This window comes from Cherax quadricarinatus, chromosome 10 (genome assembly GCF_038502225.1).
Source record: "Cherax quadricarinatus isolate ZL_2023a chromosome 10, ASM3850222v1, whole genome shotgun sequence".
Taxonomy (NCBI): Eukaryota; Metazoa; Arthropoda; class Malacostraca; order Decapoda; family Parastacidae; genus Cherax; species Cherax quadricarinatus.
The window spans coordinates 15,852,126-15,867,302 of record NC_091301.1 but is presented as its reverse complement, the minus strand read 5'-3'; the positions used below and the strand labels follow the sequence as shown (position 1 = coordinate 15,867,302).

At 41.1% G+C, this 15,177-nt stretch overlaps 1 protein-coding gene across 4 annotated transcripts in view; it reads right to left on the bottom strand.

Moving 5' to 3' along the window:
* Window positions 1–15,177, bottom strand: part of LOC128687975 (phosphatidylserine synthase) — a 73,026-nt gene that overhangs the window by 31,708 nt on the left and 26,141 nt on the right. For 3 of the 4 annotated variants that reach the window (XM_053775622.2, XM_053775620.2, XM_070083674.1), the window contains 3 exons: window positions 13,194–13,434; window positions 12,036–12,207; window positions 10,293–11,153 (listed from right to left, as the gene is read on the bottom strand). In XM_053775622.2, the coding sequence (XP_053631597.1) occupies window positions 11,068–11,153; window positions 12,036–12,207; window positions 13,194–13,434 (499 nt within the window). In that variant the 3' untranslated portion in view covers window positions 10,293–11,067. Of the gene's footprint in view, window positions 1–10,292; window positions 11,154–12,035; window positions 12,208–13,193; window positions 13,435–15,177 lie in introns of those variants that run through there. The other variant, XM_070083673.1, reaches the window with a different exon arrangement.

Sequence of the window (15,177 nt, the reverse complement as noted above, 5' to 3'; positions counted from 1 at the left end):
AAAGAATGTGATTAATCAAATAAAGAACAAAATGCAATGAAATTAATTTATTGAAAATATCCTGAAAATGCCTCCATTGCTGTTTTATGAAATGCATTAAATTTTTACATGTGACCAGTTGATGCAAATGTGCCATGTTTGTTATTTGGGGTAAAAGTACATAAAATATAGATTTGTTTTTATTCTGGCATTATGTTAGCTGTATTAGATCATGACTCAATTTTGGAGTCTATTGGAATTTGTATATTTTTATAATACTTGCTGGTATACAACTTGCACGTTTTTCGTATATTAATATATTAGTTCCTTAGTAAAAGCAAGTCAATAACTATATTCAGTTTTCAACATTGGTAAATCTGTAAAAAAAAAAATACAGTGGAACCTCGGCTTACGAATCTAATCCATTCCGTGACCTTGTTTGTATCCTGATTTGTTCGTATGCTGAGTCAATTTTCCTCATTTAAATTAACTGAAATGCAATTAATCCGTTCCAGCCTCTCAGGAGGCATGACAAAATAATGCTAATATCAACTCTACGGCTTAGTTATCTATCACAATTTATCTAGTATGACATGATAAAAAATATTAATAACATAGAAACATGATATATACTCTAGAATGAATAAAATAGGCCATAATATGGCAAGTGATGGCAACACCGGCAGCAGCAGAAAACATCCACCATTTACTCTCTCACTCTAGAATCTTCCCAGTCCATATTATTATTATAATAAAAAAAGAAGCGCTAAGCCACAAGGGCTATACAGCGCTGCAGGGTAGGGAAGGAAGCGAGGGTATTGGATGGCAGAAGGGAGGAGGGATGATCAGTAGGTTACAGAAAACAGCGGGGCAGGAGATAGTACGGGGGTAGGGGGTAGCAAGAGATTGAAGTAGAAAGGGCTGAAGGTATCAGAATTTGTGAAGTAAGTCAGTTGTTGTCAAAAAGTCAATGAGAGAGTCTGGATGAAAGGTGGGTCCATCAGCGAGAAGGGAAGGTAAAGAGAGAGCAGCAGAGCGAAGACGACGACGGAGGTAAATTCTGCGTGCTCGTTGATAAAGTGGGCAGTCCAACAGAATGTGGCTGACTGATAATGGAACTTGGCAATTCTCACAGAGAGGAGCAGGGCGCCTCTCCATGAGATATCCATGAGTAAGACGAGTATGGCCAATGCGAAGACGGGAGAGAGTAGTCTCCCAACCTCGACACTGGTGATAAGAAGATGGCCAGTAACCTATACTCGGTTTAATAGATTGAAGTTTGTTGCCGAGCATAGTAGACCAACGTTGTTGCCAACGGGTGTGACGTTGGGAAGATATTGCAGCAAAATAGTCCGTAAATGGAATACCTCTACATGTAACTGGTAGGTCATGTACTGCTGACCGCGCAGCAGTGTCTGCCTGTTCATTGCCCTGTACGTCAACATGACCAGGGACCCAACAAAAAAAAATATCTTTATGCTTGGTAAAGATGCGGCGTAGCCAAAGTTGGATACGGAGGACTAAGGGGTGAGGTGTATCAAATTTCTGTATAGCCTGTAAAGCACTAAGGGAGTCTGAGACAACCACAAATGATGACACAGGCATAGATGCAATACGGATAAGTGCTGTAAGGATGGCATACAATTCAGCAGTAAAAATACTAGCCGAAGATAGTAAATGCCCTTGTATGACGCTGTCCGGAAACACTGCTGCGAATCCTACGCCGTCAGAAGACTTAGAGCCATCTGTGTACACAGCAATGGCATGAGAATGAGAGTGAAAGTGGTCAAGAAAATGAGAGCGGGAAGCGACCGTAGACAGTTGGGCTTTCGAGCAAGGGAGAGAGAGAGAGCACACTCGAACAGCTGGAACTTCCCAAGGGGGTAGGGAAAAGTGAAATGCTACATGTACATATAAAGGTGGTAATTGAAGAGAAGACAAGAGCGAATGAAGGCGAAGAGAGAAGGGACGGAGTAAACAGGGGCGGCAAACAAATAATGTCTACTAATATCAGTGACCATTCTATAAATGGAAGGATTGCAGAGACCATGAAAGCGTACATAGTAGCGAAGGCAATGGGCATCACGGCGATCGGATAAGGATGGAACGTTCGCTTCTGCATAGAGGCTCTCGACAGGGGAAGAGCGAAAAGCACCAAGGCATAAACGTAATCCTTGGTGATGAATGGGGTTAAGGCTAGAGAGAGTAGCAGGAGATGCCGCTGAATAGATCTGGTCACCATAATCAAGTTTCGATAAGATAAGGGTGGAATGTAGGATAAGGAGGGTTCGACGATCAGCTCCCCATGAAAGATGAGCAAGGGTTTTAAGGAGGTTCAGCCGGCTGTGGCAAGTTGCCTTCAGAGAGGTAATGTGAGGTTTCCAGGATAACCTACGATCAAAGAGGAGGCCCAGAAACTTGACTGTATCACGTTCAGGGATACGGGAGCCATAGAGGTACAAAGGATGATCGGAGATGACAGAGCGTCTAGTGAAAGTAATTTGGTGGGTTTTAGTGCTGGAAAATTTAAACCCACGTGTGGTGGCCCAATTGGAAACACGGTCGACTGCATGCTGGAGAGAAACTGTAATAAGGTGACAGTCAGCACCTGCACAGGCAATAGCGAAGTCATCAACATAGAGTGATGACCAAATATTTGATGGAAGACTAGAGGCCAAATCATTAATAGCAAGGAGAAAAAGTGTTGTGCTCAGAACACATCCCTGGGGGACACCTTCAGCTTGGATAAAGTCTGGGGAGAGCACATTATTAACCCGAACACGGAAATGCCTGTCAGTTAAAAAATTCTTAAGGAAGGATGGTAGATTGCCTCGAAGGCCTAAGGAGTGGGCTTGCGCTAAAATATTATACCTCCAAGTTGTGTCATATGCCTTCTCAAGGTCAAAAAATATGGCAATAACTGAGTGGTTATTCGCAAAGGCATTACGAACATACGTATCCAAGTGTAGTAAGGGGTCTATGGTAGAATGTCCCTTACGAAAGCCATATTGACGAGTGGAGAGACTGTTGTGTGTCTCTAAATACCACACTAAACGTCTATTTACTAGGCGTTCCAGCACTTTGCAAACTGCACTGGTAAGAGCAATGGGACGATAGTGGGAGGTTTCATGTCCCGTAGTGCCTGGTTTGCGGAAAGGGAGAACAATGGCGGATTTCCACAGCTGTGGAAGAACTCCTTGTGACCAAATAAGATTGTAAAGGCGTAATAGGACTGCAAGGGCTGACTGATGTAAATGTTGTAGCATACGAATATGAATGTCGTCGAGCCCAGCTGCCGATGATCGGCAAGCTGAGAGTGTCGCCTCCAGTTCTTGAAGTGTAAAAGGCACATTATACTATTCTTCTCTGAGAGAAGAAAAGTCCAAGGGTGCTAACTCTCTGGCAGACTTTGAGGAAAGAAATGAGGGGCATAGATGGAGTCCCTGAGAAATACGGACCAGATGATTGCCAATTTCATTGGCAACATCTAGTGGGTTTGCTATATCAACACCGGCAACCCGCAAAACAGGAGCCGGGTCAGGAGAATATTTACCACTCAGTTTTCGTACTTTTTCCAGACTGCACTCATAGAGGAAGCAGAGGTGATGGTGGAGACATAATCTTGCCAGCAAATGCGTTTAGCGTCACGGATGACATGGCGAGCGATCGCACGCTTCTGCTTAAATTCAAGAAGTCTCTCTGTGGTTCTATTGTACTGGTACCTGCCCCATGCAGCGCGTTTCAAACGTACTGCACGAGCACAAGCAGGAGACCACCAAGGCACGCATTTCTGAGAATGCCTGCCCGAAGTTTGGGGTATAGAATGAGAAGCTGCGGTTAAAACGGACGAGAAGAGGTGTAAAAGCTCATCGATGGAGGACAAAGAAGGAACCTCTCTAAAAACAGTTAGGTGTGAGTAAAGGTTCCAATTTGCCTGATCAAATTGCCAGCATGGGATGCGAAGAGGTGGTGAATATGAAGGGGAAGTAAGAATGATTGGGAAATGATCGCTGTCATGTAAGTCCGGAAGAACAGACCAAGTGAAGTCTAATGCGGCGGAGGAAGAGCAGACTGAGAGATCGATGCAAGAGAGAGTGTGAGTCCGAGGATCAAAATGGGTGTGAGTACCTGTATTTAAAACATGGAGGGGGTGGGTGGCAAGAAAAGCCTCTAACTGAATGCCACGGGAATCACAGTGAGACCCCCCCCAGAGGAAATGGTGGGCATTAAAATCACCAAGTAACAGAATCGGTGGTGGTAATGACGAAACAAGAAAGGCAATATCCGGAATAGATAATGCCCGAGAAGGAGAGAGATATAAAGAACAGAGCGTATACCACCTATGCAAGTGGATACGGGCTGCTGTGTAATGCAGCGAAGTACGAACAAATAGCTGATGGTATGGAATATCAGTGCGTAAAAGAAGGGCACTTTCATTAAAGGTCCCATCAGGAAAAGGATTTGAAGAATACAATAAATTATAGCCTGAGATGGGAGAGATAACAGCAGAGTGTAATTTTGGTTCCTGTAAGCAAACACCAACAGGGGAAAACTGGGAGAGTAACATCTGAAGCTCACCCCGATTACCCCTGAGGCCGCGTATGTTCCACTGTAAATAGGCCATGATTGGCAATGATAAAGATACCTGAAATCCGCAGGTAAGGGTTCCTACGGACTAGAGGGGTTAGAAAAGTCCACATGCGGAGGCAGTGGAAAATGTTCAAGCAGCGAAGGAACGGTGCGCTGTGAAGAAAGGAGTTGCGCAGATGGAGTAGAGGAGAGAGAAGGAGCGGAGGGTGGATCAGTGTCCATTGATGGTTTGGTCTCTGCAATATATTCAGAGATTGCTTCAAGTGTTTCAGAATTCAGAGACGTTGTATGGGAGACAATATTGGAAATGGTAGGGGGAGGATGAGTAAAGATTGGAACTGTAATGAACTGTACCAAGGTAGGGGGGGACGGAAGGGTGGAGGGAACTGGAGAAGCGTGGAAGGGGACAGAAGAGGCAGAAACCTGGGAGGTGGCCGAAGAGGAAGAAACTTGGGAGGGAACAGGGGAGGAAGGTACAGTACGAGGAGGAGGGTGAACCTCTACACTTGTAACAGACCCAGTGAGAGGGGGAGAACCAGGTACAGAGACAGGGAAGGGAAAATGAGGAGGTGGAAGATGGGTAGGAGGTGTTAACGGACCTTTTTTAGACTTTTGAGAAGTAGTGGGACGATTGGGAGGAGGTGTCATACGAGATCTCGTCGCTACTGAGGCTTGTGAGAGAGAACACGAAGAAGCAAGATCAGACTGAGACGTTGAAGTAGGGACGTCTGAGCTGAGGACAGCAAAAGAATTAGCTACAGGAGTGACTATGGGAGAGGTAACCACAGAGGTGGGTGCAGAAGATGGGATACCAGAAGTGGGGGGACGTTTTGAAACACGGGAATAAGAAACACGAGGTAGTCTCCCTTGGAGGCGGAGATGAGAAACTGCCATGGCATAAGGGGGACCTTCTGCCTCTTTGAGGTAACGGATTTCCCGCTCGTTTAAGTAGACTTGACAACGGCGAGAGTACGAAGGGTGAGCCTCATGACAATAAAGGCAAGAGGGAGGTCGATTGCAAGACGTATTAGAATGGTCATCGGCACCACAGACTGGGCATTCGGCGATAGATCTGCAATATTTCGCTGGATGGCCAAATCGCCAGCAATTTCTACACTGTTGCGGTGTAGGTATCACCTTTCGAACTTGTAACCGATGTCCTGCTACATAAACTGAGGATGGGAGTTCACGGCTGTCAAAAGTTAAACGAGCCACATTGCTAGGGTATCGTCTCCGCCCGCGGGCAGGAAGAACGTAAGTGTCTACCTTGAGGATTGGGAGATCTTGGAGTTCCAGCTATTCAAGAATGTCAGTGCCACATGTCTGGAAATTTTGTTGAACTATGGTATGGGGCAGAATGATGGTACCACTACAAGAATTGAGGGAATGATGCTTTTCAATAGTTACAGGAACAGTATCGATATGGGAAAGACGAGAAAGCTCATGAGCCTGGGTAGCATTCTGTACGGTGACGATGCGCGTACCGCTCTTAGGAGCATGAAAAGAAATATCTTTACCAACATGGCGTAGGAGTGCCTTGCCAATACTGTGGTCAGAAAGATAGGCAGTAGAGGAAGTCGGTCGTAAAGTGAAGAATTTAGTCCACTGTGCAGTCTGAAACTGAGCGTGGAAAGGTAGTGAAGGACGTGTCGATCTTTTCTGAGAAGAACGAGAAGGTGGAGAAGTATCATCAGCAGGTAATTGTCGTTGTCATTTAGGCGTGGGACCAGAGTTGGTCCGACGTGGAACGGGCCAGCGATTCGAAAAATGCCGCACCGTAGAGGGAGAGGCCGGAAGCATAGTCAGAGGAGAGCGAAGGTCAGATAAATCGAAGGAGTCAGTCGAGGCCTCAGTACCTGAAGCGGGTGAGGAAACAGCACCGGCAAGAGGTACAGAGGCATGAGGAGTGTCCGAAGAGTGGCCCAAAGACAAGGCGGGGTCAGAACGAGGTGCGGTATCAAGAAGGGGCCCGGGGGTAGCAGGTTCATGGACTAGGGCTGCCATGGTTAGGTTACTTCTTTCTTTTTGTTTTTAAGAAAAAAAAAGAAAGAAAATAAAGATAAAAAAAAAAAGAATAAAAAAAGGGGGGACCGGGGAGGGATAGTTCCTAGGAGGAATGAAAGGGCCAGAAATCTCCCTCCGCGCCCAAGAGGACCTCAGCACCGCAAGTAGCACAGATGCAGCATGGAACCCGTGCCATACCCTACCCATCATGCCAGTAAACCGGCAATCCGGGATAGCAACCTCACATCTGCCGAGCTATCTCGGTGGACAAAAGAGAGGGCGGCCAGAAATCCGCCACAAAGCATACCTCCTTCGGCCACCACCCCCGGAATCCGAAAGGTGGCTTCCAGAGATACACCCGTCGCCCGAGAGACACCCAAAGCCATCCTCCGGGATACCGGAGAGGGATCAGGACATCCCCAGGCAATCCAGATTCCACGGCAAACTACGCCACCACCAAGAACCTCAACGGAATGGGATGGACCCCGGTACCCTTTCCCCTACCTAGGAACTAGCGTGCCTGTGGGAAAAAAAAAAAAAAAAAAAAAAAAAAGGAAGGGCAAAAGGGAGGGGTGGGGAGGAGGAGGAGGAAAGGAAAAAGGGGAGGATGGGATAGGGAACGGGGGATTGGGGGGTAATTAGGTTCGGTCTGAGGAAGTAGACCGACAGGTCTAATTCCTCAGACCAAGAGCCTCTTCACCACGCCAAGGAGCCCCCCTTGAAGAGGTCCCAGTCCATAGCCCCACACCTAGCTTGTGTTTATCTACAATTAGTGGTGAGGTTGTCACACATGTAACCACAGGTGTGGTCAAGACAGATGTATATATAGGTGAAGACATGATATCTGTGGCCACAGTGGTGGTGGTGGTGGTAGTGGTAGCCAGCTGCTCCACTCTATGCTGCTGCCTTCTTCATTTCTCTAGCTTTTTTCATAGCTTCTAATCGCTTCCTGAGCTTCTTGCTGATTGTACTCAAATACTGTCTCTGAGCGAGGCATTGTGTAAGAACATTATACAATATAAGACAAAATTACGCATCCCAAGGTCTGCTGCGGTCACTCTGAGCGGCACACCTCTTCCTTTTGACACTTAGTCATAGCAGCTGTACCTACAGCTACCCAGAGGGATACCAATTTCTATTTTGAAGCATTTGGCACAAAAATATGAAAAAAAATACAAAAAATGTCTAAAAATTACATATTACATGTATTATTATTACTGTTACATATATTGTATTATTATTATTAGTAGTAGTAGGAGTATTAGTAGTGCATACGTATTATAAATATTATCATTATTATTATTATTAATACACACGTATTATAATTAATGCATGTCGTAAGAGGCGACTAAAATGCCGGGAGCAAGGGGCTAGTAACCCCTTCTCCTGTATAAATTACTAAATTTAAAAAGAGAAACTTTCGTTTTTCCTTTTGGGCCACCCCGCCTCGGTGGGATACTGCCGGTGTATTGAAAGAAAGAATAATAATAATTATAATAATAACAACAACAGTAAGAAGAAACTTCAAAAGGCTGCCAGTAGTTGCCGCCACCATCAGCAAAACACTGGTAATCGCTACTAGTACACTTTTCACCTGTCTAGACTTAAGAAGTCTATTAGTATTAGGTTAAGTCTGCCAGAAATGCCTTGGCATGATAGTGGCTTTCTTTGCTTCAATCATATTATATGTAAACACAGATTGTAACCTTAGCAAAGAAATTTTTTTTTTTTTTTAACAAGTCGGCCATCTCCCACCGAAGCAGGGTGACCCAAAAAGAAAGAAAATCCCCAAAAAGAAAATACTTTCATCATCATTCAACACTTTCACCTCACTCACACATAATCACTGTTTTTGCAGAGGTGCTCAGAATACAACAGCTTAGAAGCATATTTTATTTATTTACTTATTTATTTAACCCTTTGAGGGTCGACAGGCCCTCTCCGAGACTCGTTCTCAGGGTTGGCCAAATTTAAAAAAAAAAAATATTTTTTCTTATGAAAAGATAGAGAATCTTTTCCCGATCATAATGACACCAAAAGTATGAAATTTGATGGAAAACTACGGAATTATGCTCTTGCAAAGTTAGCGGTCTCAACCATGTTTACGCATCGGCGATTTTGCCCACTTTGAGCCCCATTTTTGGCCAATTCCACACTACTAGTCGACAAAAAACATGAATATTTCGCTAGAACTCCATTTTTTCTATCGAATGAGTGCAAGAAACCACCCATTACCAATTTCAACTATCCAGTACAGTGGTCAGAATTTGGCAATTTTGCCAATTTCGCACAAATTTCAAAAGATGCCAATTTCCGAATAGGGTTCAGAATAAACAAGAAAGACATTCTTGGCACTAAAATGACATTTCCTCTGTTCATTAGTCACGTCTCAAGGCCCCTCTTACATTCTTTTGCTTTCCAATTTGAATTTTTATTCTCACAAAAAATAGAAGATTTACTGTTATGCAGACTACAGCATTAGTGTAAAAAATGGTATAAATAATATTGGCGCACTTGCGAAAGACTATTAGACTCGCCAGTTGACGTGTATTTGACGCTTGGCATGATTTGTTTACTTTTGAACTTTGGTAAAAATTGAACATTTCTGCTACTTTGAGCTCAATTTCAAGGTACTTTTCATTGTAAAACCAGTCAAAATCATCTCAATTTCTGTAATATGTCTTCTATTCTATAAAATGAGACCAAGAAAACTAGAATACAACAATAAATACCATACGAAAATACAGTGCAAAGTCGCTGTTTTATTCCAAAAAAAGGTTCCAAGTTTTTTTTTCTCATTATGCACTGTGTGCTGCAGGATTTTTTTTATACTGTGCCTACCAGCTTCCTCCCACTAGATTTGAGGGCACTAGAATTTAGGCGTACTAGTACGACAAAAACCCTGGGTCGTAAGCCGTACTAGTACGGCCGAAACCCCCAAAAGGTTAAGGAACCTCCCTTGAGGGGGAAGTTTGCATCCTGAAATTTCGTTCATATCCAGAAGCAAAAAATTGACCAAACAACGGTTCGTATCCTGAAAAATTCGCATGGTGGGGCGTTCGAGGTTCCACTGTACTTTTATTGTTTTTTCCATTACTTTTGACTGTCTTCAAGAGGGAGCTGGACAGATACCTAAGTCAGTACCTGACCAGCCAGGATGTGGGTCGTATGTCAGTTTGTGTGCAGCCAGCAGTAACAGCCTGGTTGATCAGGCCCTGATCCACTGCAAGGCCTGGTCATGGACCTGGTCACAGGGGGCATTAACTCCCAGAATACTCTCCAGGTGTGTGCAATAGGTTCATACATTTTTTGGATAAAAATTTGTACAGAAATATTGAGGTCTTGTTTTCACTTGTTTAAAGTAAGTAATTACAGGTTGGGCTACAGCACATCACTAAGTGAAATTGTTCACAAGTGTATAATGATTCACTAAGCAAATTCAAGTCATTTTATGAAGGATTACTGTACAGTGCACAGTGAATTTAAAAGGGATCTAGTACATTCCATCAGAAGTAAAATCTTCATCTAAAGCACTATACTGTGTAACAACAGCAGACATTAAAAAGTGATGAAAAAAATTGCAATACTCTACTTAAAAATAATATTAGCTATTTACATTTATATTCCTGTTTATTAGTACATCAAATTAAAAGAACCTACATGTAAGAAAAGTTATTTAATAAAGAGAAAAATTAATGCATAACAAAAAGGATTACAAATATCTTATCTGTATGGTTTATTAAGTAGATGCATTTTTGCCATAAGCAAAACATCATACATTCTACAATATCTAAATGTAATGTTACAACAAAAAATAATAATACAATCCTTATCATTCTACTTGAGAAAAGTATGAAAAGTTAATTATCATAGCAGTAATCAGAAAAATAAAAATAATAACAGGACCTGATCAATTCAGAAGGTACTGAAAACCCTGTTATACTATAGTAATGATAAAATTATATACAAGATGATTTTCCAAATTCTGAGGAGCCACTCACAAGGCAGTACCTGTGTTTACAACACACCAGTAAGGCTCTGAGACATGATTTACAGTGCGCTTTGTCCCCTTTAATATAATTCATTTTCAGCTTAATGGAGTGCAACAAGTGCATATATTCTACTTTCACAGTATTACAAAACAAAATTTACTTTCTCATTTTCTCTCTGGATTTTCCTTCTTTGTAACAAATTCTTGTTTCTACCCAAAAGTATCCTGTCCTCTTTTTTGGGACAAAATTATTTAATTTTTTTATTTTTTCTTCTGAAAATTAAGCATATCAACACCAACTGTTACAGTTTGACAGAAAATCTGAATCAACAATAATGAACATAGTTCAGGAACTGGTGGTGATGTTCTTAATTTGAGAGTGATGAGAACTCTCTTACTTGGTGCTGGTGTCACCATTCTTGAGTGTGAAAACTGAAGTAACTTAATGATGAAGACTTACCAGTGAATGTGAGGATAACAGCAGGAACTTGGTATGTGTGGTCCTATACTTGAAAGTAGACAGCTGAAAGCCCATAGTGTCTGGAGAGTCTTATACTGTGTAACGCAGCATACACATTGTACAGCGGTACTGTATTGAGAACATACATTATGAAGACTTTTCTAATAATCTATATCTACACATATGTATACTCTATTGGATAGTATACTCACTTTACATTAATATGTCTAGAAATCTAAAAAAAAAAAAAAAAAAGATCAATGTCTCAAGATGTCCTCTCTTGTGCCCTTCGTGGAAAGTACATTTCCTGTAAAATATATTCACTTACACCACTAAATGGCACATCACTCAAGGCCACATCCAAATTATTACAAAACTATTTGATCACTTTGACAATGACAATGCTATGTCTTGCATTAATCCAAATATGTTATTTAATGTACAAAACTAAATGAAGATGCTTTGGGGAAAGAAGATCCTCTGTCTGCAAGTCCCTAAAATGGGACAGCATCAACTGATATCCTTGGAAGATTTCATCATGAAGCTGGTGGTGAACATTGTCTTTCTTAGATCAATGAGACTAAAGTGATTAGCTTTTATGTTAGAAAATTGAACTATAATACAATTTTTATATTTTTAACTACATAAATGTATAAAAAAAATTATGGTCACACAACTTACAGTAAAAATTGGCTATTTGATTGTACTTTCAGAAATATATCTCACTTATGCTTGTATACCATTTAGGCAACAAACAGTTAGAACCCATTATATTATTAGTTCAGATATATACATGGAGATAAAAGGCATGCATGAGATAGAAATTGTGCATATAGAAACCCATCAACAGCATCTATAATCAAAGAAATAGCTAGTGAACATTTTAAAGGGATATTCTTCAAGGTAACATTAAGAAAAATGTAAATGCCAATTACTGGAGAAGGTACAAAATTTATATATATGTATGGTTCACTTTTTTAACTTGGCACAGTTAGTGATCTAATCGGTTACTTCGCCTCAGTTGGGGATTCTTTCTCCTACGGTGTACTTTTGTTGGACCCTCAGCTTCATCATCACTGTCCTCGTCCTCAGGAGTACTCAGAGTCACGGTCTTGCGGGGAAGAGACTGAATGTATGTAGACACTTTTGAGTCAGTCTCTGTGTCCTCGTCCAGAGAATCCTCCTATAAGACATTATTATTATTAATGAATTGTGAACTCTTCATCAACTATAGTCAACTGCTTCATTTAACCAGGTATTCCAATTACAGTATAATATCCACAGTATTAACACATTACAACCCAAACAAAATATCTTGGAGCAGAAACAAAACAATTTTATAACTACTGTACACTCATTAAGCAAATACTGTACAAAAATCCACATACAACAGCCTGAGACATAAGTCAGTGGTACAAATAGACAATAAAACAGGAAATAAAACGAGTACAGTAATGTAAAAAGTAACATTTGCAGTAGGTCCTTCCTTAACTTGCAGTGTTACAGTGTTATGCTATTGGCCCATTTGGAAGCAATTACTTACAAATGTTGATCTGCAGTTATGATCATTGCAAATATTCAAACAAGTTATACTTTTTCTCAGGTATTTCTTAAACAAATGTATTCATACCTTGTGTATGTTCATTCTATGAAAGTATATAGAGCTAACATTTGTTAGGTAGAGCTTTATCAAGAACTAAAGATTTAGTTTTGACAGAGACTGGTCAAGAACTTTTTTTTTAACTCAATGACCATCTCCCACAGAGGCAAGGAGACTAAAAGAAAACACATTCGCCACCATTCATTCAATCGCCGTCTTTCCAGAAGTGTGCTAACATCCCTTTGACATCAACATCCTCACCCCTCCTTCAGAATGCAGACACTGCCTTCTTACCTCCAGGACTCAAGTCTGGCTAACTGGTTTCCCTGAATCTCTTCATAAAAGTTACCTTACTCAAACTCCAACAGCATGTCCATTAAAAACCATGTGACTTCATTCACCCCTATTTAACACGCTCACACAAGCTAGCTGGATGCTCAAAACTTCTTTTACCCCTTCCCTCAAACCATTCCTGGGATGTCCCCTACCCCCTTCTACCTTTCATCCCAGATTTATTCACCCTCTTTCTCAACCTATCCCTCTCAAGAATATTACAAATTTTTACTTACCACTTTTATTTGCCGCTTTCGTTGCCATCTATGGTGTGTGACACATAAGTACACACACATTACTGATCCTGCAGCCTGAACCAACACCCATGCAATGATATTGCGGATCTGAGTGTGCTGAAAAATATCTGCCCCAAACTTGATGCAGATCAAAGATTCAATACACATACACAATGCATATACCCAGCACTGAGTTCCTACGCGCTTACACCTCGGGTCAGTTACATAGCTGTAGTACTGCCTGCAACATGAAAGAAATTTTACTGAAACCAGGTAAAGTGAAATGATTTGGATAATGGAAATTTACATTTTACCATTACTCTATCTGCAATAACATTTACCACATTAATTAAAAATTAATGTCTAAAAAAGTTGAATAAATTGGTCAAATATTGAAAGAATTACTGTAAAGATGTCAAAATACTATAGTGGACGAGTCTGGGAGGGTGTGTAAAGGTAGAAAGTTGAAAGTGAACACAGATAAGAGTAAGGTGTTGAGAGTATCAAACAATTTAGATAAAAAATTGGATATCACATCGGAGAGAGGAAGTATGGAAGAAGTGAATGTTTTCAGATATTTGGGAGTTGCCTTGTCACTGGATGGGTTTATGAAGGATGAGGTTAACCATAGAATTGATGAAGAAAAAAAGGCGAGTGGTGCATTGAGGTATCTGTGGAGAAAAAACAACATTATCTAAGGAGGCAAAGAAGGGAATGTATGAAAGTATAGTGGTACCAACACTCTTATAGACATGTGACGCTTTGGTTGTAAATGCTGCAGCGAGGAGGCGGTTGGAGGCAGTGGAGATGTCCTTTCAAAGGGCAATATGTGGTGTAAATATTATGCAGAAAATTCAGAGTGAAGAAACTAGGAGGAGGTGTAGAGTTACTAAAAGTATTAGTCAGAGGGCTGAAAAGGGGTTGTTGAGGTGGTTTGGTCATTTAGTGAGAATGGATCAAAACAGAATGACTTGGAGGGCGTATAAATCTGTAGGAGAAGGACGGAGGGGTAGGGGTTGTCCTCGAAAAGGTTGGAGGGAGGGGGTAAAATAGGTATTGTGAGCAAGGGGCTTGGACTTTCAGCAAGCGTGCGTGAGCATGTTAGATAGAAGTGCATGGACACAAATGGTATTTGGGACCTGATGAGCTGTTTCCTGAAGGGATTCAGGGAAACCGGTTATTTTTATATAGCCAGACTTGAGTCCTGAAAATGGGAAGTACAATGCCTGCACTTTAAAAGAGGGGTTTGGGATATTGGCAGTTTGGAGGGATATGTTGCGCATCTTTATACATATATGCTTCTAAACTGCTGTATTCTGAGCACCGCTGCAAAAACAGTGATTATGTGTGAGTGAGGTGAAAGCGTTGAATGATGATGAAAGTATTTTCTTTTTTGGGATTTTCTTTCTTTTTTGGGTCACCCTGCCTCGGTGGGAGACGGCCGACTTGTTAAAAAAAAAAAAATATACATGTTGAGCCGAATATATAAAACTGGTCAATTAGCAAGAACTCATTTAAAATTAAGTCCTTTCTAAAATTTTCTCTTATACATTTAAAGATATATCTTTTTCATTAATGTTAATGTAAAAAATTATAATTTTGCACCAAAATAATCTTAGAAAACTTACTTAACCTTATTATAACAAGCGCAATTTATTTTAGCCTAACCCAACTAAATATATTTTAGATTTGTTTACAATAATTTAATACTAAACAAACACAGTGAAATATATTTTTTATTTCATTAGGTTCAGAATGATTTTGGCGAAACTATTGCATACACAAATTTTCACTTGTTGTATATGGCAAGATGAGCATTGCTATTTAAGCCAAGATCGCAAATTCTGCCTATACGGCATGACACACACACACACATATATATTCTCCATGGGGAAGTGGAATAGAATTCTTCCTCCGTAAGCCATGCGTGTTGTAAGAGGCGACTAAAATGCCGGGAGCAAGGGGCTAGTAACCTCTTCTCCTG